We start from the raw sequence: 27,661 nt of genomic DNA, 5'->3' as shown, positions 1-27,661 counted from the left end.
CTCCAACTGTCAACCTATTTTTTTTCTGGTTCCTATGTGGATGGTTGCATCAATTCCTATTGGATCTGCAGAGTTATTGTCTTCTACTTGCTGATTGGCTTCTGTAAGCATGACTGGTTAACATGTTAAAGCTGCCTTCATAAGGACTACTGCTGCCCTGTTCTTGAGACTGTGTCTGCCTAATATTGGAGATCGAAATTCTTTCACCTTATTGAAGAATCGAATCTACTACCTTAGAGATCAATTTCTATTTGGGATTACAACAGTTGTTCCATGGTTATTGGTTGCGACTACGAATCTATTCAGTTGTGTGAAGCTTTTCTACAGGTTTATATGCAGCTTACTCTGGGAGATTGCTCCAAGCATTATTGTTTTCTACTTCAGATTTGATCCAAGTTTTCTAGAAGTTAATTATATCAATTTTGCCCAGATATCTTCATCAGTACTATTCAGCATATGGGAGTTCATAGATTGGAGTTTTGCACACTGGTTCTTCCTTGTTTGAAGATTGATCAAGCCTTGAAGATTGGAGCCTTTCCTTGCTTCAAATCAGATCTGCAAATTGGAGTTTGGTGTTTCTCCCCTGTAGGAGTTTCCATCTAAGAAGTTTGTTTGATCGATTGAAGAAGGTTGAAAATTGATATAGTGCATTGGTTTTTTTTCTCTATGACTCTTTATCCCACTGCTTCTTCATTTACCCATATCCCACACCATACCATACCTTTAGCATTTACTCATAACCACTTTTAAAGTTTATGGTATACTCTAATTTGCCATTCCTTCCTTTTCCATTCCCGTAGCACCGTTGGAAAATTTTGGAACATTATACTTTTGCCATTATCTCTCTATATCATCTCTGTTATGTCCACGTATACTACTACACGTGAGGGGGAGATTATGTACAATACACTTGCAGACATTGTAGAAGCAGAACTTGCAGGAACATTTGTGACAAAACACATAGAAGATCAGAAGATCAGTTTTTTCCACCATAGCCATTGGGTATCTTTTGAACTTGCCGTAAGGGGGAGATTGAAGTATTGAAGCATATTGAAGATATTTGGTTGTGCCTGCCTATTTGAGGATTTACAGTTAGGTTGATTATTTTCGTTGCTTGGCGCTTGCTTGCCCTAGTTGTTTATCTTCAAGATTACCAGTCTGAGATTCATCACTGGACAGCTATTGAAGATTGTTGAGAGCTTTGTTGATCAAGTCTGCCCAGGTTTTGAAGATCAATTATTTCAAGTTCTTGAAGATTTATCATGATTATATGGGAGCTTCATTCATCCGTCAGTGTGTCAAGCTGGAAGTTACTGCAACTCTGTTTCTTCCTATTTTGTTCAAGTTGGGAATTAGTGCCTTATATGCGCCAACTTGAGGGGGAGTGTTAGCATTTATTTTTTCTTAATTAGTTCAAGCTGGAGCTTCTTTTAGTATATGTATACTCCAGCTTGAGGGGGAGTGTTGGAGAGTATGGGCCAGAATACCGTGGGGGTATCCACGGTATTCTGGCCCTTCTACCTTTGTTTAGTTATTACTTTCATTATGTAAAGCCTGCTCTCTATGAGAGTCGGCTACTTTAGGGGCAGTTCTGTCCTCTTTGTAATTTTCCCTCAATTATAAATAGAGGGCTTACTTATCAATGATACAAGTCAAGCTATTCTCTAATTCTCTCATTCTCGGTTCTGCTAACATCCATCATCAGGTAAGGGAAAAGTTCGCATTGCAGATGGCTCCTTTTCCCCTATTTCTGGGAAGGGAGTTGTCAAAGTATCTAATTTATCCTTATCTTCTGTTTTACATGTCCCATCTTTCCATTAGTAGTATTATCCAAGCCTTAAATTGCAAAGTAACCTTTTTTTCCCCTCTCACTGTATTTTTCAAGACATGGTGTCCAGGGCAACGATTTGTAGTGGTAAGGTGCATGGTGGTTTCTACATTCTGGACAGTGGTTCTGCTCCTGTTATTTCTACCCAGGCTCATCACATGGACCGCTCTACTACTGCTTTGACCGAGTTACGTTTATGGCACCAACGCTTAGGACATCCTCCGTTGGGCACTTTGTCTACAATTTTTTCTTTACTTTCTAGATGTAGCCGAAACCAGTTTTTTTTTTTTTTTTTTTGTTTGTTGTGATGCTTGCGTTTTTGCAAAGCAAACTACAACTAGTTAGCACCGTTTGGGCAATAAAAGTTTAGTTCCATTCTCTTTGATTCATTCTGTTATATGAGGCCCTGTCCATTGTGTCTTTGTATCTAGTTACCGCCGCTGGTTTGTTTCTTTTATTGACTGTCATTATTGCTGATGTAGGAGCAATTGATTGGCTAGACCAGTCTGACCCAATTTGGCAGCCCAGGACTAGACACAACCCACCACGCACCAACCAGTCTTTGCGTGGACCAGCCAAGTACCAGCCACCCTATATGCATGGAGCATCTGCTGGCTAAAACCAACCTCTTCTGGTCCTTCATATTCTCAAAAAATATTTATTAGGATTGAGTCTTTTATATTTTCTAGAAACTAGTCTTTTCGTATTCCTAGGTGTATTAATGTGTTTTTTCATTTTCCTAGGCTTAGTTAATGAGTTGATTTCGTTTTTTCTAGGTGCTTAATTAGCCTCTTCAGTTTTCAAGTTGGGTCTTTTAAGTTTTCTATGTAGGAGTCCAAGAGTTTGTGTTAAGTAATTAATTTTACTTGGTATTAGTTTCTAGGTGAGTAATTAGTTTAGAATAGTAGTGTGTAAGTCATTAATGTTTCTTGGTTTTAGTTTTTAGGAGTTATTAAAGTCCAAAAGTCATTTTCTTCTTTAAATACCCATGTATCCAACCTTTTGTAACATGTTGAATTGAATTATTGAATGAAACAAAAGTTGGAGCCTTTGTGGCCAGACCTGCATTGAAGCAGTCCTCTCCCCCTCCCTCACATTTTTGGTGAGTCTTTCCCCTTCCCCTTTCCCCAACGTCTTTTCTTCTTTCTCTCCCACTCTCCATCTCATCTCTTCTTCTCTCTCTCTCACGATACTCCCTCTCATCTCCTGTCTCTTCTTCTCTCTTCATCCAAGATCAGAATCTGATCTTGAAACCTTGTCTTCTCCCTTTATCCTATCCCTAACCTCCCTACAAATTAGATCTGTCCTCTCTATTACAGATCTGAACCTTCCGCCTGTGTCACTCGCCTTACCATGATTTACTTGATATGTCAGAAGAATGAGGTTTTTGATTGTTTTAAGCGGTTCCATGAATTGGTGAAAACACAGTATGATGCTCGGATTCAGATTCTCCGCTTTGATAATGGGAAGGAATGAATGGAAGGCTCCTTTCAAACCTATCTCAAGGACTTGGGCATCATCCATTAGACCAGTTGTGTTGATACCCCGGCCCAGAATGGGGTAGCAGAGTGCAAGAATCGTCATCTCCTGGAGGTGGCTCGTTCTCTTATGTTCGAGATGCATGTACCGGCCCAATACTGGAGTGTGAGGCCGTTCTCTCTGCTGCTTACTTGATTAATCGGATGCCGTCTTGCATTTTGGATTCTCGCTGCCCTGTTGAGGTTATTACTGGGTCTTCTTCTTTTATTATAATCCCCAAGGTTTTTGGTTGCGTTTGTTTTGCCTGAAATCTTCACATTCATGGGAAATTTGATCCTCCTGGTCTCCGATGCATATTTCTTGGATATTCTGCCACTTAAAAGGGGTACAAGTACTACAACCCTCCTTCCCGTTGAATGCTGGTGACAATGGATGTTGTGTTTCATGAGACAAGGGCTTATTATTCTGTGTTGGCACCTCCTCAGGGGGAGTCTACTGGTTTACATGATGAGGCAGGACGGCCCTTGGTTGAGATGGGGATGACAGATAGTGTGCCTAGTACTGAGCCTGAGCCTCCCATTCAAGGGGAGCCCAGATTGTTAAGAGTTTTCTCAAGGAAGAACTTGAAAAAGACCACTCCAACCACTCAATTCGATACCACTACAGATACTGAAGAACTTGAAAAAGACCGCTCCAACCACTCAAGTCGATACCGCTCCAGATACTGAAATCGATACCACTGCCATTACACCACTCCAATTGTTGCCCTCTAATCCAGCGTCCACATCTTTGCTTGGTAATCTCTCTCCTCCTAGTACTCATGATGAAAATCTCTCTTCTCCTACTCATGATGCATCTCTAGATTTACCTATTGCTGTTCGCAAGGGGACTAGGGCCTGCACACAACATCCCATTTCCCATGTAGTGTCATATGATCCTTGTCTCCTATATATTAGACTTTTATCTCCTCTCTGTCATCTGTTTCTATTCCTTCAAATTGGCAGGAGGCTTTTGTAGACTCTAGGTGGAAGGATGCCATGCTTGAAGAAATGCGAGCTCTTGGGAAAAATAACACATGGGATCTGATTCCTCTTCCTCCCACTAAAAGACCTGTAGGCTGCAAGTGGGTGTTTACTGTTAGGCTGTAGATTGGTACAAGGCGAGATTGGTTGCCAAAGGTTTTACCAGACGTATGGCATCGACTACCAGGAGACCTTTGCCCCTGTTGCCAAGATGAACACCATTCGTGTTATTATTTCATGTGCAGTGAATTTTGGATGGGAGATGCAGCCACTTGATGTCAAGAATGCCTTCCTCCGTAGGGAACTGCAAGAAGAGGTGTATATGGATGTTCCCTCTAGGTTCTCTTCTCTATAGACTCAAGGGGAGGTGTGTAAGCTAAAGAAGGCATTATATAGGCTGAAGCAATCACCGCGGGCTTGGTTTGGTCGATTCCATAGAGCCATGGTGTCAGTGGGATACAAGCAGAGCAATGCTGATCACACCTTATTTGTTAAGCGGGTTGGTGATCACTTTACCATTGTAACTGTACATGTTGACGAATGACGACATAGTTGTTATTGGGAATGACCCTGTTGAGATAGCTACTTTGAAGACTTGCCTAGGTAAGGAATTTGAGATCAAAGTCCTAGAGAAGTTATGATATTTTCTTGGTATTGAGTTAGCTCGATCTACTAGAGGTATATTTCTCTCTCAATGGAAATACACTCTAGATCTTCTTTCGGAGATAGGTATGCTTGGCTGCAAGCCTGTAGATACTCCTCTCGAGGCTAATTTCCATTTGAAAGCTAAGGATGATGAGCCGGTTGATAAGGGGAGATACCAATGCCTAGTCGGACATCTCATTTATCTGTCCCATACCAGGTTGGACATAGCCTATGTTGTGAGTTTGGTGAGTTAGTACGTGCACGAACCATGTGTTTCTCATATGGAATTCGTCTTTCGGATTCCTAGGTACCTGAAGTCGGCCACAGGGAAGGGTATTTTTTTTAACCTCATGATCACATGTGTGTAGAGGCCTTTACTGGTGCATATTAGACCGGTTCACCAGATGACAGGAGATCAGCATTAGGATATTTCACTCTTGTTGGCGGCAACCTTGTTACCTGGCGTAGTAAAAAGCAGACTGTGGTAGCTCGGTCCAGTGCAGAGGCTGAATTTCGTGCTATGGCATTTGATGTTCCTGAGTTACTATAGCTTCAGGATCTCCTTTGTGATTTGGGTCTTCCTGTCCGTGTTCCTATGATGTTACTGTGACAACAAGTCTGCGATCAACATTGCCCGTAACCCAGTTCAGCATAATCACACCAAACATGTTGAGATTGATTGCCACTTCATCAAAGAAAAGCTGTAGCTAGGTCTTATCTACACTCCTTTTGTGAAGTCCAGTGAGCAGTTAGCATATGTCCTTACAAAAGGGCTTACCAGTAAAGTATTTCATCTGATTTGATTTTGTGCAAGTTGGGCATGTGTGGTGTCTATGCTCCAACTTGAGGGGGAGTATTGTAATATGGGTACATGGGTCGTTCAGTCTGTTTGATTATTCTATTTTGTAACCCTACTTTCATACTTTATAAATAAAGGGACTAGTGTCATTATTGACACAAGTCATAATTTCCCAAGTACCAATATTATGCTTATATGCAACCTAGAAGCCATACCAATGTAATGTGATATTATGCTTGAAATAACCTAATATGAGAAAATCAACCTGTAATAAACAAAGTATAGATATAAGGACTAAGTTTCCCTTCACCGCCTAGTGAATGGAAAGCCACCATCCTAGGGTTCACAAACCCCTCTTAAGTTTTAGTATGTTCCACAAAATACACTTCGATACCCCCTGCGTGCATCTGAACCCAATTCGCTGAATGGATTCTCATTCATCATGGCTGAAGGGAAGCGGTCCTAGATATAATATAAGCAAACTCATTGAAAAACAAAACAATAAACATAAATCAACGTAAACTCGTGAAGTATCAACAAGGCATGTTGTTGGCTTTAGGCCCATAAAAGCGGCCTATTACATAAAAAACCCTTGGGATCAAATGCCCAGTATATATATATCCTAACCCTAGACTTATTTCTAAGGAAATAAGCCCATTTCGATGATGAATCCGCATCAATCTTAGCCTTTGTTAAAAGGCAACTCAAATTTTCCTTAGCTTATAGGGAAAACAAAAATTTGTGGCCTTGAAATAGAATAAAATAATCTTGCTGCATAGTTGTCAAGGCGGCAAGGCGACCCAAGGCGGTAGAGGGGTGCCTATGCGCTTAGGCAACAAGGCACCCACTTAGGCAACCAAGGGGGTACCCAAGTGTTATTTTTTTATTTCCCCTCTTTTCTAACATTATTTAGTATTTTACAATACATACCTTATATCATCAAAAATCAACATTAAGCCACATCAAGTCATCAATAATTAACATTAAGTCACATCAAGTCATAAAAAATCAACATAGAACTAGAAGACAACATAACTGAAGAAGCAAGCTATTGGAAGTTTGAAACAATCAAAACATACAGTTGGTTTATATTGTTCTTGGAATTGGTCATTGTCATGGTAATGGTATACCTAGTCTCACATTTGGTTTATATTGTTCTTAGAAAATATGATCTTATCTATAAGTAATTAAATTGCTCTCAATTTAGAGAAATATTCTTGTTCTCTAAGAAATTTGATTGGTCAAATGATTTTATGATTACATGAGACTTTTTTTGTATTAGGTAGAGCACAAAACCAGCTCTCCAACAAATCCAAGATTTCTTAAATTTGATTTATATTGAAGGAGTTATGTTACGGTCAAAGCTTATGTGGTGTGTGTGAATGCTGTCAAAATTGTTCTGAATGAAAATATTTTATATAAAAACAAATGAATATGTTACCGCTTTTTTGGTTTTTGGCAATGTTTTACCATATTAAGATTTATGAAATTTTTACATTTGAGAAAAACCCAGCATTAGAAAGTTGAAAATTTCACTTACCGCCAAAATTCCAGTTTTGTTCTTGAATTGGGGGGTTGATTTTTTTATTCTCTTGGAATTATATTTTTAACTATTTTTATTGGATTCAAATAGGGAGGTATTTGCTTATTTATGAATAATATCTTAAGTAAGTGAAATAAAAAATGTAAAACATTTACTTAATTGATATTTGGCATAAATAATGGCCAAGACCTTCGCCGCCCAGACCCCAAAATTCGCTAGGGCGCCTTGACAACTATGGCTTACTGGCTCCATCTGGGAAGGCAGGCTCAAAAAATTTAGTAATCCTCCCTATTTAGACCATGATCCCAGATTTTCTTTCATGTGGACCAAATTAGTTGCCTCATGCCCTTTTCTTTCCAGCCTCTCCTAGTTGTATTTTCTTTTTAACATTAGACCTGGAGAGGGCTGCATGACAATTATTCTAGACTTCTCAAAATGTTGACACAATCTTTCAGACACTGTCATTTCTTAGAATATTGATGCTATCTTTTCTACAGCTGTCATTCATTGGGTATTTGGGTATAGGACCTATACATCTAACAGAGTAACATCTGTTAGATGAACAGCTTGGTTTGATCATATCAGAAATCCACATGGCTAAAAGCAGGTTGGGTATCACAGGAAGGATTATGGACTCACACCATGAGGCAACACTTTTTTTTTTTTGTATCTGTTTGATGTATTTTTTTTTTATTATTTATTTTTGTATCTATTACCTAAATTTGTTCTTTTGTTATCGCATTTGGTTTCTTGACTTCTAGCCTTTCTTTCCATTACTTTCGGGTTTCTGATAGATATAAATTGATGAATTCCTTTCTCCGCAGCACAAAAGTCTGGAACAACTGTCACTTTTGTGATAATTGATGGATGGTTCCTTACTGTAGCATCAGTTGGCGATTCCCGTTGTATAGTTGAATCTGCTGAAGGTGTTATCTATTCTTTGTCAGCAGATCATAGGCTTGAATGCAATGAAGAGGAGTAAGTTTTAGATCAAGATCTCTGGTTCTTCATTTAAAATTTGGCACTTCTAATGGGGTTTATTTTTTCTACCTTAACAGGAGGGAGCGTATTATTGCGAGTGGGGGTGAGGTTGGTCGGCTTAATACTGGTGGTGGTACTCAGGTTTGTTCTTACATCCTGAATTCATTTATTATTGCTTTAAAATTTTTTAATGCTTTTCCCTGAAGCCTTTAATGCCTAACTGAATTTGTATTGATCTATCTTTCCATCTTATTGTTGCAAATTATTTTTATGACTTCTTTTCATGAATATCAAGGATTTTATTGAAAAAAGATGGAACAAGAATAATCAATAAACCACCTATTTGAACCATGGAGATATGAGAAACCAAAATATAAATGAAAATAGACCACAATGGTATGAAGGGCCCACAACAGAAATGCTGTCTAACCACTTCCTGTTTTACCAATCCATCCAAAATAGAATTGGCTAACTGATTCCTCCTCTGGAATGTGATGCCCTAGGTAAAGGGAAAGGTGAGACTACAAACTTCTCTAATCAGATGAGAAAGCTTCCAAAAACTAATTGAATCTAAGAACCAATGGCTATGATGTGTGTTCTACCTTAGCAGAATCCATATTGGTGAGGCACTTGGAAACAGTAAAGAAGATTCCACATCTCTGTCATAGGAGACCAACCCCACTGTACCTCAAATGCATGAATAACAACAGCAAGGATCCCAAAGGAGCACCCATGAAAATTTAGTTTGATGGTGTTCCCTGGCAGAGGCACCAGGATAAAATGTTAATCTGCAAGAAGGAATAATTTGAAGCAAAAAGATATCTGTCCCTCATAACAAGATCTGCATCAATATCTTGAAACAAGTCAACTGTGGTATTTGACATTCTACTCTACTGATAATGCAGTATCGCATCTTGAATGAACTTTGAAAAGATACTTGGTGTTGCAACAAAAAACTTTGTGGTATACTTCAGTCTAGTACTTTATCCCCTATCCCGTGGAACATTATAAGTAGGTTTTTTGAGTTCGCTGAAGTCTCTGCGAATTTCACTAATGTAACTATTAGGTGGTGTGATCCTTCCCTTTATATGTACAAATCTATGTAATTCTCTGTTTTGCTGTTTATAAAAGTTTCCTCTTTCATCAAAAAAAAAAAAAAAAAAGATACTTAAAAAATTTATTTGCTGTACTCACATATAGCCAAATACAGAAATGCTCTACCGTAAGTGTTTTCTCTTCTTCCCAGATGGAAGAAGATGCAAAGACCAATGTAGATCGATAATGCCCATTGGGATTAGTCAGCTAAAGCAAAAAAATCAAAATCAGAGGTAAATCCAAAATGCAATGTTGTGACGGATGAATATGTCATCCATGCTTGTCTACCCACTCCTGCATGTGATTCAAATATGATGAAGTGACAACCTTTCTGTCTCTGTTGAGCACATCTCATGTATTAATATTTCTGTAGCAGAATAAAAGCAGGTTAGAACAGTATTAAAACATGAGAATGAAAAAGGAAAGAGAAAAGAAGAAGAAGAGAGAAGAGTGATTAAGGGAGACAAGAGTGATTAAGGGAGACACCCTATCTCCCAGTATTGCTTGAATAGAGAACCATGGGTAGGGCAACACTTTATTATATACATGACTCACAAGAGTCATAATGGAATACAAATAACATCCACGTATGACTCTCCAACCGGTACACTTAACTCCACTCCTTACGCACCACCAAAGATACTAAAATCACCGAGTATAGTTGTTGTAGCACCAAGTATAGTTGCTGGTAGGCTTGAATGCATTAAATCGGTCCTCCAATCTTCTTACATCTTTTGGTGTGGAATCTTTGGCCTTCCAAAAGCTACCTCAAAGCCATGGAAAACCTCTTCTGTGCTTTCCTCCGGAAAGGGAAGGAAACCTTCAAATTCCTCCATCCTTTAAGCTGGAAGTCCATCTGCCTCCCCAACTCTGAAGCAGCCTTGGGCATCCGTCGTATCCGCGACTCCAACACTGTGGGTATTCTGAAGCTTATTTGGAAAATCTCCTCTAAGCATGACTCCATTTGGGTTCATTGGGTCTACTCCCACCTCCTTAAAAATGACTCCATTTGGACTGTCCCCTTCCCCTCGGACTCCTTTGGTCTGGCGCAAGATTCTCCTCCTCCGCCCCCCTTTCGCTTGGAGCCACTTCCTCTTCTATTGTTGATGGCTCTTCCATCTCCCTTTGGCTTGACCCCTGGCACCCCCTTGGGATCCTCTATCATTTCTTTGGAGCCAGGTAAGTTTATTCCTCTGGCATTCCAAAACTTGCCCCCCTTTCCTCCATTATCTCTCAAGGTTCTTGGTCCTCCCCCTCCCCCCTATCCCCATCCTCTCCCAAATCTGGCCTTCTCTCCCCCCCCCCCGCCCTCCGCCCCCTCCGCCCTCTCCCCCCAACCCACGCGGATAAGGTTATTTGGCTTCCCTCTTCTAACGGCCTTTTTAGTTTCAAATCAACCTGGAACTTTGTTAAACCCCATGCCCCTACAGTCCTTTGGCACAAACTCGTTTGGCTCAAAGGTCACATCCCTCGCCGTAGTTTCATTGTCTGGAGAGCCTCAGTCTCTGCCTCCCCACCCAAACCTTCCTCCTCCACCGAAGACATTGACACCTCTTCTTTTGTTGCCCTTTTTCCTCTACCATTTGGCAAAATGCCCTTCCGTTTATTTGGCCTCGTTGCAGGAGACCCCTTCCCTTTGCTAGAGAGTGGCTCTGGCTGGTCATGCCTTTCCCTGGATGCTCTATCTTCGACACTGTTAGTAAGCTAGTGTTTGGTGCCGCCCTTTATCACATTTGGATGGAGAGGAACCTTAGGAGATGGACTCCAACTCCCAGTCTTTCGACATGATTTGAAAAGCCATCTTCTTTGATGTCTCCTCAAAGCTCAGTTTTCTCCCCCATAGGTCCATTATCGACTTCCCAAGGAATAGGCATATTGTTACTTCCTGGGGCTTAGATGTTTCTATTTTACAGCCCCATTCCCCCCCTAACTAGGCTTGGGGTTTGTTTTGCTCCCCTGTCCCTTTTCCCATTCTTATTGTATATTCCCCCTCCCCTCCTTTTTTCCCTTGCCCCCTCGGGCTTTGGTAATTCAATTTTTATTCACCAAAAAAAAAAAATAAAAATTAATGGGCCAATTCTATAAGTCCAAAAATTAGGGATTTAATTCCTATACGGGATTAAGTAGTTATTTCTATTTTCTTATGTTTTAGAATAGCGTCTATTTTGAAGAGAGACTTAAGTTGTAAGGGATTTTCCCTACTATAGGGGTTTTCTACTTTGCTTGTTTCCATGAAATTATAAAGCATTGATTTGAAAAATAATTTAGCCTTGAGCTTGTGAGGTCTGTGAGAGATGGAGCATGGTTTTATGGGATACAAAATTTTTACTGTGGGATGCAGTAGGAAAACGTGGTAAGATGCCAAGGTTGGAGTTGGTGGGATGCCTTCTCTGCAGTAGGTGAGATATCTACAAAACCTTCTTCCTTCTTCTTTAAGGTTTGTTCTTTATTGTTACTTTTGTGTTTCAGTTTCTTCTTTCTTTGAACTACATCAGCTCTCCCTGGCTTAAAAGAAACTTGACTTCGAGTTTTTGACATTGGAGGGAATGACACCAAGGATTTAAGTATCAGTATCGGGTATCGTATCGGTCAGGCGATTTTAAGAGACGTATCGTATCGTATCGTATCGGAGATACGTATCGATCGGTGCAGAAATGCATGAAAATGATCAAAATACACATGAAAATACACTTTTGGACACAAAAAACAATATAAACAAGCAATTTGTGTCATATATCATGCATATATACTAAGAATTGTGAATAATCAATAACCAGACAAGTGCGGCACTTTGAAATTGTTATAAAAGATTAAAAGATGAAATTCCTTACATTTTTTTAAGTATTTTATAAATTCAGAAAATACCCAAAAAAAAAAAAAAAAAAAAAAAAATTTTAGGGTAAATGTATAATCTTCTTGGGATGTCATACATCTATACATAATGTACTCCATATCTTATAAACATTACCATTTGTTTTAGAGTTAAGAAGAAAAAAAAAAATAAGTTCATTTTAAAGAAGGAATTTTCGGTTTTGGGTAAAAATGGTCAAAGAAACATGGATTTGAAACATAATCTTTGTAAATGCATACAAAGAATGCAATTTCTATGTTTGTTTAATATATTCTCTTTGATTCATACCAAAAAACATACCAATAATCAAAGATTAAAGCAAAAGATTCAAGTTTTTTTCAAAAAACTTACCTAACCCTTCAAGAACAGCTTTTGAATTCGAATGTGGGCTGTTAGATCCACCAAATGATGTGATTTCAGCTCCTCTAAGTTCGTTTTTGGCAAAGAATTGAAAGCCCTCAAGAAATCTTACCCAAAAAGCAAGTTTCAATGTGTTTTTGGAAGGGTTTCTCAAAGCTGGGAAGAACTTTTTTCTGCCAGGACTGCTAGAAATCGAGTTTTAGGTGAAAAGAATGAAATGGCCATGTGTTTTTTAAGTTAACGATACGTATCGAGACGTATCGAGTCGTCTCGATATGTATCGGTATGTATCGGTCGATACATATTGATACATATCGAGACGACTCGATACGTCTCGATACATATCATTTTTTAAATATAATAAAATAATCTTTTTAAAAAACTCTCGGCTGTATCGATACGTATCGATCGTATCGGTACGTCTCGGTCGATACGTCTCGATACAGTCGAGACATTTGCATTTTTTAAAAAAAAGATACGTCTCGGCTTGTATCGTATCGACCACGACCGATACCGAGACGTATCGGCCGAGACGATACGATACGGTCCGAGACTTAAATCCTTGAATGACACATTCTACATTCTCTGAAGTTGGGGATACAGTCCTCAAGGCGAGGAGTCCCCTATTTGAAATACTTGGAGGGAATGACAAATTCTACATTCTCGACATTTAGATCAGATGTGTACTTGATTTTCGTGGCCATAGAGTCTCCTTCAGTTGTATCCTCTCTCTCCACCATTTCAAACTCCACTATAGTGCTGAGCTCCTTGGGTTCTTCATCTTTGTCATTCACAGTTACCTTAATTGTTGGGCCCAAGCATAAGACATGAATGCCATGAGTCTCCATACCTTCCTCATTATCAACATCTTCCATATCAACACCATAGGCTTCTTTATCAATAGCTGCATTGTTGATTGTCTCTTAATCGAAAGAGAGCCTTGACAAAAAGTGTTTAACTTGTCATGCAACCTTCTTTGGAAAGTTTGATGGAGATACTTTTCTTGTGCTCTTCCTTAAGCTCCTCCCATATAGTAGTTTCCATAGTTTGAGGTTTCGGTTTCGACCAAAGCTGCAATTTCGTTCAAAACTTATGCATTTTTTTCTACAAATTTCAATGTTTGGTTTCGGGGGCCAAATTAGGTCCTGAAACTTGTAGGGCACCCTATTTTAGGCCCTCTAAACATAGTGGAACCCTTAGATTTTAAAAAATCACACCCAAAATGGTAGTTTAACTTTAGACCCTATGTTGGTAGTGTACGTTATATACCTTTTCTAATATGGACTATTCCACACATTGTTATAACTAGAACACATATAAGTCACGGAAAACAACGTAAATATGTATTTGGAATGATTTAACATCAAATTATAAACCATTTCATAAATCATGGGTCATATATGGTTTGTCATAGAGCCAAATATCCCTTCAAGTTTTTCGGCGCTGTAACCCTAGCTCCCCTCCTTTCCTAAGAATCGTCCATACATTGCCTATTCCTTGGCCTGCCCGGAGAGGATTATGCCTCTAAGCTCGGTTATCAGGGATCATGCTCTTTGTTGTGAGCCAATGGACCCTGGATAGTTCTTCGCATTGGTTGGCTTTGGATCTTTTTGTTTTGGTTTCTCCCCTTTCTTTAGTGCGCTTGCTTTGTTGGGGTTCTTTCCCTTTTTTTGTTTGTCGTTGTCTTGATTAGGCGAGGCTTTGGCTTTGACTCGTGCTTGTATTTCCCTCCCCTCCCCCCTTTTCTTTCCTTCGGTTAATGAATTTTTTATTCATCCAAAAAAAAAATCTGAATCAACACTAGTACAATGCAAACAATGAGTCACGCCTATGCTCATCCTAGAGGTCCCAAACTCTTAGTATTGAAACGAGTGCTGGGCCGGATCAAAACCACTAGAGTGTTGCTGATGCCGAATAAAGTTTTCCTCGGACTGAATCACAAAATTTGGCCATGTTAAAGTATGGTGGAAGAAACGCTCGAAGTTGTCCGCAATAACCCTATAAATGGAGTCTTCACCGTAATGGAGGTACCCTAACCTAGGGTATATATCTCCGAATCGTAATGAACTTGATCGAGAGCTACTGCTACTAGATGATGCGTGTGGAACCGGAATTGGCACCGACATGTATGGCTGAGGGTCAGGAACCCGAAGATGTTGTCCACAAAAATTGACCCAATATGCAACTTACCCTCATACTCAGAGACAGGGTAATGATGATGAAAAGCTAAACTGCCCAAACAGACCATACCTAGTATAGTTAGAACTAGTGCTGCCGTGCCATATCCATATGATGGTGCACGCCATTGCCCCTATGCATACCAATCTCCTCCATACTTAGGCCTCCAAGAGTTTCAGTCAAGCTCGTGACATTGACGTCCATGACCTGGTAGTATGATCCCTGAGTAGCATTTGCTGGGAGCCTGGGATGCTATTGAAATGACATCACCAACTTTCCCTTTCCAACCACCCTAGATTTGCTTTATAGTTCTCTATTTGGCATACTGCGTCCTGTATATCAGAGGATCCTGCTGAAAAACCTCAGTGGGGTCATCATCTGGTACTGGTACTCGTGTGGGGGTGTCCTCATACTCTGTGATCTCCTTCAAGGCAGGAAGGTCTCTTGGACTTCTTTGAATGGAGTCTCAGGCTCAATACTAGGCACAGTATCTGTCATCCCCATCTCAACCAAAGGCAAAGCTTTCCAACAAATCCAAGATTGCTTAAATTTGATTTATATTGAAGGAGTTATGTATCGGTCAAACTTAATTTGGTGTGCGTGAATGCTGTCAAAATCGCTCTGAATGAAAATATTTTTTTGGACATCAAAACAAATGAATATTTTACCGCACTTTTGGTTTTTAGCAATGTTTTACCATATTAAGATTTATGGAATTTTTAGATTTGAGAAAACCCCAGCATTAGAAAGTTGAAAATTGCATCTACCGCTGAAAATACAGTTTTTGTTCTTGAACTGGGGGGTTGACTTTTTTTCCTTTAAGAATTTGATTTTTTAACTATTTTTATTGGATTCAAATAGGGGGGTATTTGCTTATTTATGAATAATATCTTAAGTAAATGAAATACAAAATCATTTACTTAAATGATATTAGGCATAAATAAGTGTTTGTATCCCAAGGTTTGCATAGATAGGTGTCTGTATATCAAGATTCCCATTGAGATCTTGAGATCTGACACTCATACAAAGGAGTTTGGGTCGAGATCTTGACAAGATATTGCACTTTCTCATTTCGCATGCCATCTCGGCTCGACCCTGGGAAAAACTGAGATCTCGCGAGTTTTAGTTCTTTGGTCTAGCTACTGCCCATCCAAGTTGACAGGAATCTACTATACCATATAGGAAAACAAATTCAATTATTATTATTGAGAGTTAGTTGTCAGAGCTAAGAGTGACAGGAGGGTGAAAGAAAGGATCTCTAAAAAATTGTGTTTTCCCTATCTCCTATTTTATTTTACCTTTTCTATTGACAAAATCCTCTCAAAATCAATGGACTTCGTAAATTTTTAGAAAGTAAACTATCCCCAATTGTGGATCGTGAAGGGCTTTGCTTTCAATTTGAGAAGAGTCTATTAAGTAATACGAAGACAAGAAAATCTTGTGATATGGTTTTCAACCAATTTGTGATTTTATTGGTCTAAAGAAACTAGTGTTATGGACAAAGCAATCATCTTTCTACCAAAAAATAAAGGATAAATTACAAGTCACCACATGGTTTTCAAACAAAACCCAAATCACCCTCTGGTTTTTGAAAATACTCATCCGTCCCCCTCTAAAGTAACAGTGTTAACTTAAATCAAACCAAAAAGTGAAATGACATAATTACCCTTAACTCATTCCTTTCCCTGTTTGAGATTTCTGGGCAGCAGAACCACGTCTCCCAGCCGGCGACACCACCACCGCAACTAATCTCTCCGCCTGGGCTGGGCTGCATAAAAAAAAAAAAAAAACCGAAGGCAGCAAAGTCACCCCTCCCAGCCGACGACACCTCCACCAGCAACTCATCTCTCCTCCTGGGCTGGGCTGCATTAAAAACACAGATTTCTGGAATTGATTGGGTTTTGATGGATTTCCGCCTGGGCTGGAATTTTTCTAAAAAAACCCTTGCACTCCACATTACAGAATTCCATAAATGCAGCCCAGGCAGATGGTTTTGATGAATTCCAGAAATCCAGCCCAGGCAGATGGTTTCTAAAAAAACCCTCGCACTCCACTCGGTTTTTTTAAAAAAAATTCCAGCCCAGGCAGATGGAAATTCTTCAGGTTTTGATGGATTTCTCAGATTCGATTGAACAGTAAAGAATTTCCGCCATGTGAGAAATCTCTGAGATTCGATTGAATTGATTGGATTTTGATGGATTTCTCAGATTCTTTGATCTGGAAATTGATGAATTCTATACTGTTCAAGAAATATGGGCTTACCCTGACCTAATGAGAGGAGAAGCAAGGTGAAGAGAAAGAATAGGCTGTAGGATCTTCATCTTTCAACTTCAATTTGGTGTACATTTCAGACTTCTGTTCTGTGTATAAAAAGAATTTAAGAGGCCTCAAGATCTACCCTAAGGGTTTTACCGTTTTGTCTATTGTTGATTTGGGGAAGAAGAGGGAATATTCCCCTCTGATTCCCCTCATCCTTATATATTAAAAAAAATGGGGTTTTTAGATGCAAGGGTAAAAAAATAACTCTACACTAGTCAAGGGTAGTTTAGGGATTTAAATTTATTTAACTGGCTGACATCATCACTTAACAGCATAAAACTAACGGTAGGGACTAATTTGTCATATTGGGGTCTAATACCGGGGGTGATTTGAGTATTTTCAAAAACCAGGGGGTGATTTGAGTTTCGTTTGAAAACCAGGAGGTGACGTGTAATTTACCCAAAAATAAAAGAAAGCAATCATCTCTGAATCATTTATTTATCCTAATGAATAGATAAGGTAGTCTGGTTTCACAAATCAGTTAGAAGTATCTGAATCCCAACTGCAGGACAGGTCCAATAGATAAGTATGATAGTTGTGCAAAGGCTTGACACAATATGAAGAACAAAAAGAACTAGATTCCAGCAAAACGAATAGTGACTATGAAGCTTATTAGCAGAGAATATAGATCTGATGTACCAGTCTAGTAACAGAATCTGATGTATTGGTTCTATTATAGAACAGGGCATTAAAGAATACTAACAGAAACAAAGATGAACTGATGAAGCAATAAAAGAAAACAGAACAGAATTGTCTAGGATATTTGATTTCTAAACAGTTTAATACATAGAGAATAGAACTTAATGCAGGGTTTCAGATCTGTAGTTTTAGATTTCTGCTAAAAGGATATAATCGTTATTTGTACAAAAATCATAAAGGATAATCGATTATGGAAGACCGAAATTCAGGTGTCCATTAAAGGATTATGGACACGAGAAATGACTCAGCGCATTTATGGATCAGAAAACAAGACGAAGAATGAAAGTGGGAATCCATCAAACAATGAAGCTGTATGAAGTTATTATCTCACCTGGAGAGGAGCTTCAGAAGACCGATTGTAGAGACAGAGCCCTAATCCTATGAGTCTCTCTCTTTCTCTCTCTGAAAACGCTCGCCAATCTCTCGTACCAAGCTTTCTCTACTCGACGTCTTCGTCGAAGAAGACCCTAGATTTGGAGAAATTGCTCAATCAAAACTGGTTATTAGCAATAGAGAAGGTACAGGGAGAAGAAAAGAGGAGAGATTGAGACTTGAGAGCGTACCTTGATCCGTCCTTCAAGTGCCGAATACAGGAGAACTACAAGGAGAGGGAGAAGACACCCAAACAATTAAGGTTGTCTCACCATTATTAGAATTTTCAGTGTCTGAGCCTGTCGGCTGTAGCAGACACCCAATATTTTGTCGAGCTTTGAGAGATTGAACGTGAAGTCGGCGAACCCGAGCTTTTCGAGAGAGAAGACGGGGAACATTTTACCGACAAATTTAGGGTGAAAATTTTCATTGCCTTTTTCCAGAAAATGGCAGGCTCTTGTAAAATTTTACGTCAATGTGTATTTTTCAACTTTTAAAACAAACAGCAGAAAATTCCATTTTACCGTAAAATTTCTTTAACCGATAATTTTACGCTGAAACAAATGGAGCCAAAGGGAAAAATCCAACCGCAAGAAGGATTTTCTTCTCTGCACAGAGAACATAAACCCCTAAAATAGCAGGGGGGGGGCAGAAGGGCTCTGATTTCCCTAAAAATTATATTGCCCTAAAAAAATGTTGAAATTCCTAGGTACATAGAGAAAGTTATATTTCATAGAAATCTGCTGACAGAACAATGACTTCTTGCAAAACCCCTTTTCAGATTAGGGTTTGTCAAGAAATTGCAGAAAACTGATCTGATGGCCAAAAAAAAAAATGATAGATCTTACTTGAATATGATAGCTTCAGTCATATATGTTATCTCCAACAGAATAGTACGTCAGCAGCATGGTAAATCATCAACCAATGGGAAGACAAAACCCATTTATAGGGAGAGAAACTCTTGCGCAAAGAAGGGCATCAGAAATCTCAGCAGAACAGCAGTAAATCTTCACCGGCAGTAAATGTATATATTATCAGCAGAAAGTAACAGCACATAAACCTTAGTTATTCATGTTCCTTCAACTAGGGTTTAAGGGCAATAATTCAGCATTGGTTGCTGCAAGGCCAAAAGAAAAGAAAATCTGAGATGGTCTCTCAAAACTGAGAAGATGAATATGAATATGCAAATACTGATCAAACCTGCTCTGATACCATGTAACAGAATCAAAACAGGTTAGAACAGTAATCAAAAGTGTGAGAATGGACGAGGGAAGAGGAAAGAAAAAGGAAGAGAGAAAAGTGATTAGGGTAGAAATACTGCTTGAATAGAGAACCGTGGGCAGGGCAGCACTTTATTATATAGATAATGACTTACAAGAGCCTTAACAGAATATAAATTACATCCACTTATGACTCTCCAACCGGTACACTTAACTCCATTCCTTACACATACACCAAAAATGCTAAACATCACCAAATGTAGTTAAGTATAGTTAAGTGTCACCACATGTACTAAAACACCATCATTTTTAACTGAAGTCTAAACAATTTCCTAAGAACCACCAAAATTTGAAACAAGGGCCATTGCTTGCTGTGACTGTAAAAGATTAGGCTGCTAGCATAAAGACGCAGTTTCAAGTCTGATAGTGTCCACTTCATGCCCAAAATGGTGAAGATTTGGACCATCTCGAGTCCAACTCTTCCAGGACCTGTAATTGTAGGTTTCTTCTAGGGTTACAGGCTTACAGCCCTTGAACACTGACAAAAGAATGGTCTACTCAAGTCTTGATGAATTTGCTCCAGCAAAGGCCTGAAATTAATTCTGGATTATTTAATCTGTATTGTTGTTTGCTTCCTGGTAAAGTCAGTTGAGTCTGTATCACTGCAAACCAGGATTTATATTGCTAGGATTCTAAGTTTCTAACTGTTTAGCCTTAAAAATAAAACTCGAAAGGGACAGTTATGGAGCCTATCCTAATGAAGGATCATACTTCGATTGTTAAGGTTGTCTGCAATATGAAGATCCTGACATTTTGGTAATCCATCTGGATGACCATAAATACACTTCTCTTTGATTTTTGGTTGCTATTCAGTTGTTTTAGTTTTTTTTCAAGGGATCTTGTCAGATAAATAGAAGCCATCTAAACATGGTGTACTATAATTTTGTGGCCAGTTTGAGAGATAGGCTTAACAATTTGGCCTTCCAATTTGATAACTGATAAACATGTGAATCCAGGTTTCCTGCAGAAGCATGTGACATCAATATGGTTGGAATAATGACACGTGCATGAGAGTAAGTGCTTTTGGAGGGATATGTTTTCAATTCATCATTAGGCAGTGGAGTAAGCAGTTAGTTCAGCTCCTTATGTTCCCTTGGGTAAGGCACCATGGTGTTCTACCAAGTACGGGTTCTATCAAGATGAAGAGAATGTACTGGTAACCTAGGAACCCACTGTTATTGGAGGGATATTTCTGTATCTGGAGGAAAATGTCATTCAATTTTATTCTGGCCCACTTGGTTGGCAAATCTGACTATGACTCAATTTAAACATGGTCATGAAATACCGCCACTATTGGGTGGACAGATTAGAGATTGGGATTCACAAGTGATCATTGACTGGATCTTTCAGTTATAGGACTGGGGAATCTACCCCTCATTAAGGTGGCACCGTGGCAAGGTCTTTATGTTACTAGGTAGTATTTCATTCCAGTGAAGATCTAGGTCCAATGATTCAATGTGGATGATTTAGTGATGGATGCAGCAATTAGAGACTACATTTATCCTGGTCTGTATGATGTGCTGTAAAATGTTATATTCTGATATTTCTTGTATTATAAATTGTGTCATCCAAAGTACTGATTCACTCTCGAACAAAATACATTGAAGTGATTAAGATATAAAAATATTGCAGCTTTATAAAAGACAAGAAAATGGACTTATTGATTCAAATATTGTTTTGATGGTAGAGTTATTATTACAATAATTAGCATCACAGTGAAGCATGTTGATTTGATGGAAGTTTTGAAAGTGAATTAAAGCTATGAATTAAATAATCTTGATACAATTTGTAATGTCAAATGAATAAAACAAGGAGCTGGAATGTTACATGTCCTCTAGTTGCTGCCCAATGTTTCGCTGTAGTAAATTTTCTATATGAGCATTTATTTTGAAATCTTACTTCTATGAATTCCTCTATATTTTATGGATGTGCTTTTTCTGGAACTTATTAGGACATGATTTTTATTGTTCAAATGAGGCTGTTTAATTTATTTGAAAAGTTTAATTTTTCAGATTGGCCCTTTGAGATGTTGGCCAGGTGGCTTGTGTCTTTCAAGATCTATTGGTGACATGGACGTTGGCGAATTCATTAGTCCTATTCCCTATGTGAAGCAAGTAAAGGTGCTACTATTTTTATTGTGTACATAAATTGATCATACTTTGTTTATGTTCATTTGCTTTTATAGTTTCATCCTTTCAATCTCTATAACCTCAATAAGTTTGCAGGACAAATCATCCTTGTTATGCGCCATTAATTCTGAATTATGGATCTAATCTTGGTTGTTATGAATATTTCATAATACCATTATAAATTTCTTGTTCCTTGTCTAGATTGATGACATAATCGTTGAGTCTGATGGCTGTTAAAACTTAGAATTTTGTCATCTTGACTGCAGGGGTCATAGACTCTGAGTCCGGTAGGTGTTGTAGAGCCTGGTTTTGAGACCCAACTTCATGGATCTTGACATGCACGGTTCCAAAATCACAAAAAGGCTTGAAGGGAGTGTAGAACATAGTATTTGGGTCAAATCCAAGGTTCGAGAACTCGGGTCTCGGTGGCATCTCGGCTAGGCCAGAAACCGAGTCGAGCCGAGATCTCGACGAGTTGATGCATTTTTTTTTTTTTTGGACTCGGACCCCCAACTCGGTGGGTTGTACACATATTTTGGGTCTGAAACTTGGTATCCAGCCTATTTCAGGCCATTTAAACACAATGGCATGCCCAGATTTGCCAAAAAACAAGTCCAAATATGAGTTTCACTTTGGACCATAGGTTGGTAGGCGACGAGTCGTACTAAAACAACATAATCTATATATAATTTAGTAAAACATAGCAAATTAGCAATCAAAACATTCTAATTAGCATACATCAATCAAAACATTCAAATAAAATGTACATTACATCAATGTTCACTTAATTTGTTACATAAAATGAGATTGAACAAGAAATTCATCCCTATATCGATCCACATTTAATTCCCATGTCATGGAATTGCTATAGTGTTGCAAATAGTGTGACACAGCTTCCATATAAGTCTTCTGATCAACATATACCAATCTCCCTATCTTAGGGTACATGGGAGGCATTGGTATGAGGTGTAAGATCCATTGCTCTTGTCATATTGAGTTTGAGGCATGTATGGTGGTTTGGGACTAGGAATGTATACCCAACACGACCTAGAGCTTTGTTGTCATACTCATCTTGTCCCTTCTCGACCATAGGCACTATAATCGAACCGGTGCTCTGCTGCCATAGTCATAGCCATGATGATCTTGAGATGATTGCCATGCGATGCTCGCTAGTAGTATCTATACTCATGCTTCCGAAACTTGTAAGCATGGTGTTCATACTGCTGTTGTCCTCCTCCTGAGCATATGACTGATGTGAGTGTTTGCGACCCTTCTTTCTGTTGTATGTTTTAAGGTAGCCACCATGGTCTTGATCTTGAGTGGCATGCGTAAACTGAGACTCACCGGTGAAACGCACAGGGTCCTCCTGCGTTCCAACTTCTTGCTTGCTTTGCTCGCGCATCCCCTCATGACGATCATCATAATAACCGCCACTCCGCATGCCACTAGCAGCAGCGAGCTTCACCACCATCACCATCACCATCACTAGCATCACCAGTGTCATCACCACCACCATCATCATCATCAGCAGGACTTCCTACAGCAGGCTCAAAAGGTTTCGGTGACTCTGCATGTGCACGCCCCTCTTGCGTCGACATATATTCATCAACATCAGTGCCAGTTACAGACGCAATGGTGGGGTCGGGCCTACCCCGATTGATCCATATCGGGTGTACCACGATCCCTCACCCACTGGAATAGGGGATCCTCATCGTCATCGAGTCCTCTTGAACAATGTTGGACGATTCAATGGGTTCTTTATCATTGGCCTCAATTCCTTCACGTATGTGCCTCATCCTTAATCTCATATTGTAGTGCACATACACAAGCTGCTCCGATCGTTCGCTACCCAACCTATTCCGCCTCTTTGAATGTATCAATGAGAATGTACTCGATTGCGCTCACATCCGGAGGATGAACAAGTTTGTGAGAGCACTCTCACTGCTACCTTCCTCGGGTTGGGTGAACTTGTACCATAAAGCACCCACCATCGGCTGCATTACAAATATAGAATAGTAAGAATATGTACATTCTAAAGAGATAAATTATAATTCATTAATGTAATATCATGCCACCTACCAGGGTCCGACTTTTGTCTACCCTCCATGCAGACTAGTCGACCAAACTCTGAGGCCTCTCTGAAGTATTTGATCTATTTTCAATATGAGGCATTAGTATTTCCTATTTAGTAATTACATTCATAAAACCAAAGTGCCAAAGTCCCATACTCTCACCTCATCGTTGCGAGCGGCTTGTGTCTTTGGATGGGGCTCCAACTTCCGAGTAACGGCTTGAACCGCCTCTAACAATTCTATGTCTAGCCCAAGATCATGGGAGTAGTGATACTTTGGATTCAAATAGTATCTTTGGTAAAGTAAACACCACAAATATGATTTGTTAGTGACTTAATCGCTTTAATGCCTTTAGGGTTTTGAATATGTAAATGTAAAAAAGTTATAACATTTAAAGTATAAAGTATGTTGAACTCACCAGCCTTATGCAATGGATGACTCAAGTGCTTCTCCCACCGCTCATCAATGATGTTAGTGTAGGACTTTGCACTTCGAGGTATAGCAGCTCTAACCATTTCCTTCATTTTTTGGATGGCAGCATAAATGTGGCCTAAAGTAGGCTTCTTCTCTGTATCAACCATCCTCGATCACCACCGGCTCTAATATGCCAACCACTTTCCCAAGTCCTTCCAAAATCCATCATTTGCAATGGTGCATTTGCTACCTTTGCTTCTTCGACTTAGAACCTTGCCAACCAAACCATTCATGACTTGCAAACATACACCTTAGACCTATCGCCTTACTCTGAAAGCTCTTCAATGCAATGTAATTGGTGGCAAATCGAGTGACACCAGGCCTCACTAAATCTCCATTGCATTTCTCCCTCATCAAGGCTAAAGCATAAGAATGGTTGTACACAAAAGTTGTCACTTGTCTTGCCCTATTTACCACACCCGCCACCAAAGTCTTTTTTCCCCATGTCCTTCAGCATTAAATCAATAGAATGGGCTGCACATGGGGTCCAAAAGAGCCGGATCCTCTTACTCTTCTTATTCATCAACTTCTCTCTAGCCTTTTTATAGTTGGAACCGTTATCCGTCACAATTTGGATAACGTTCCTTGGTCCTACCTCCTCCACCACTTGCTTCAACTCCTTATACAAGTATGATGCATCCTTTATATGCTTTGATGCATCGATAGACTTCAAGAATATAGTCTTTCCATTGCAACTCACCATGAAATTTATGATGGACAGCCTAGTAGGTCCAGTCCAACCATCAGCCATAAGAGTAACCCCATATGTCTCCCACATTGGCTTCAAACCATCAATGTATTCTTTTAGCTCCTCTACCTCCTGAGGCAAATACACATTGTATAATTCAAATGGTGAAGGTCCCTTCCATCCTGCACCAGCCCTCCCTGCAGCATCAAGGAATGCATTATAGTATGTTCCTTGTGCTACATTGGCTGGAATGCCATGGTAAAGCATGAATTTGCTGAAGGCTTTTCGTGCTTTCTCTTGTTTACCACCAAATACTTGTGGGATGGTTGGCTGGTAGGCATCTTGTTGCCTAAAAGTGGTGGGATCCTGCTCAAAAATGGGTTCTGGACCTTGTACTCGTGGTCGGGTTTGGGGTCGTGGTATATTTCTTGTCCCAGTGCTTCTCCTCCTCTCATCTTCTTGCACTGGTGCAGCTGAGCCAGATCCACCAGCTCCTCTTGCTTGCTCATAAGCTCTTATATTATCAAAATGAAAACTTTGTCTACTCTCAGCCAAAGTCTGCTGGTAAATTCTCCATTCAGCCTTTGATTGAAACTCACCAGGTGGAGGCCCAATGTCAGTATCATCTTCGCCACAAACCTCTGCACCAGCCCTCTCTAGTATTGCCTCATTAAACTCTTGTTGCATTCTTTCCCTCTCAGATTTTTTTTAATCTTCCTCCTTTCAAATGTTGTGTCATTGCCACTTTCACTTGGATAGGAACATTTGGGCATGATGAAACATCCTTGCCTGTACCAGACAAGTGTTGCTTTAACCTGGTGGCTCCTCCAGATAGCAACTTCCCACAATAATTGCATTTGGACTTCTTTTTGTCTGCGGACATGGGAACTCCATGTTGCCATGCTATATCAGACATTGTATACAAAATGTCTTATGTTTGACACTGTTACATAAAAATGCATGTATTAATAACCATGGATCACTTAAAGTAAGGTATTCAAGACTTAAAGTATGCTATTCATAACTCTTAAACGTAATGTCAAGCTACTAGAACTATGAAATAACTATCTCTTATTTATCCCCTAACCCTAGTATTTATTTGTTAATTAAAAATAATATTTTGAATTTTTTTTAAAACTATTTATACCTTAAAGTATAAGAAAAATATAATGTAATGATGAATTTGACACCATTTGAAGTTGAATATTATGTACATATGTTGTACATAATTTTCCATAAGCAATAAGTATTTTTCCTTAATATTATATATATATTTTTAATTTTTATAATATATTTATTAAATCTGAAAAATAAAATAATTTTTTTAATGGGTGAAAATAAAAAATTAATCCATGGGGCTGTAGAGCATCCCAAGTAGTTTAACATATATCAAAATCATTTTCAAACAATCACTATTCATCCTATTTTTTTCATTTTCTTTTTTCAAATAAATCATTTATTTTTCCAGAAATTATAATAAATAATTTATTAACTGAAAAAAAATCCGACTCCATGAAGTGATAGATCGGGCAAAGATGTTCAACATATATTAAAACCACATGAATCTAACAAGGATTACAAAATTTTTTTTTGGAAAAAATAGATTTGGGGAAGAAATAGAAAACACCTTTGAAATCTTGCAAATAGGTGATGATGCTCCAAATTGGCACTTGAATCTTCACTTTGGCACTTCAATCTAACTCCAAACAGTGCATTCCATCCAACAATCGAAAGAAAGAAGAAGAAATTTGAAGGAGAGGTGTTTTTCCCCTTGGTTTAGAGCCTAAGAACTTCTGTTCCTGCTCTCTCTTATGTTGGAAATGGGTTTTTGGGTGAAAATTGGGCTAAATACAAGTAAATAGCATCTTTGGGCCCAACCGAGATCTCGGCGATCTCGGTGAGATATTGGTTTTTTGTACTAAAAAAAACTTGATTTTCACCTTCGAGATATCACCGAGATCTCGGCATCGGTCGAAAAAGTGCACTTTTGAGTACCGACTAGGAACTCGACTCGGTTTTGCCCAAAACCGAGAAACTCGGCGAGATCTCGGTGAGATCTCGCGAGTTCTCGAACCTTGGTCAAATCAACCCAAATGCATGTTGGGTTTAAGGTCTTTACAACCATTTGCTTAAACTCCTAAGCTTAGGCTGAGATGAGTTATAAACTCAGCTGAAACCAAGAAGAAAGAGAGAAAATGGGCAGATCAGAATGGGTTTGATGGCCTACCAAGATATGAGATGGAGAAGATGGTAGTAGTGTAGCACCCAACCGATTTGGTCCTTTCCCAGAGCTTCTCTCTCCAAGAGCCAAGTTCTCCAAGTTTCCTCTCCTTTCTCTTCTTCTTCTCCAGAGCAAAACCAGAATTGTGTTTAAGTTAGAATGACTTCTAAAGCTAAGTCTTCGTTATATAGATAAAGCTACTAAGGTTCGTTTGGTTTGGGCCATATTAGAATTAGTTTGTAAAATCTGATTCTTCTAAGTGTTTAAATGATAATTAACCCATGAAGGACTTATAATTAAGTCCCGGGAGTGATATCCCGCGACATAAATGAGAGCCCAGCCGTAATGGTATGCGGGTAGTTCAAACCAGCCGGGGGTATGTGGGTCCCACAAGGAAAATTTACATTTCAGCCTATATTATGCAAATAATACATTAGTTTTATATAAACACTACCAATGGGTTCTTACCTATGATCCGACCTAGGAGATTGACAGGTTTTGCATATGCTCCACCTAGCATTTATCGCATGCAAAACTTATATGCGAGGTCCCCACAACATTGAGGCGTACATGGTTATTGAACCAGAACATGAAATCACACAAGTTCAAATAGGCTCAGTTTAGAG

The 27,661-nt window shown here is 39.1% G+C and overlaps 1 protein-coding gene across 2 annotated transcripts in view; it reads left to right on the top strand.

The window, feature by feature from the left end:
• LOC122662610 (probable protein phosphatase 2C 12) overlaps positions 1 to 27,661 on the top strand; it is a 64,179-nt gene that overhangs the window by 24,923 nt on the left and 11,595 nt on the right. For both annotated transcript variants that reach the window (XM_043858288.1, XM_043858290.1), the window contains 3 exons: positions 8,141 to 8,294; positions 8,375 to 8,438; positions 21,464 to 21,571. In XM_043858288.1, coding sequence (XP_043714223.1) covers positions 8,141 to 8,294; positions 8,375 to 8,438; positions 21,464 to 21,571 — 326 coding nt within the window. The remainder of the gene's footprint in view (positions 1 to 8,140; positions 8,295 to 8,374; positions 8,439 to 21,463; positions 21,572 to 27,661) is intronic.

This window comes from Telopea speciosissima, chromosome 5, assembly GCF_018873765.1.
Source record: "Telopea speciosissima isolate NSW1024214 ecotype Mountain lineage chromosome 5, Tspe_v1, whole genome shotgun sequence".
In the NCBI taxonomy this organism is placed as follows: domain Eukaryota; kingdom Viridiplantae; phylum Streptophyta; class Magnoliopsida; order Proteales; family Proteaceae; genus Telopea; species Telopea speciosissima.
This window is presented reverse-complemented; position numbering and strand designations above follow the sequence as displayed.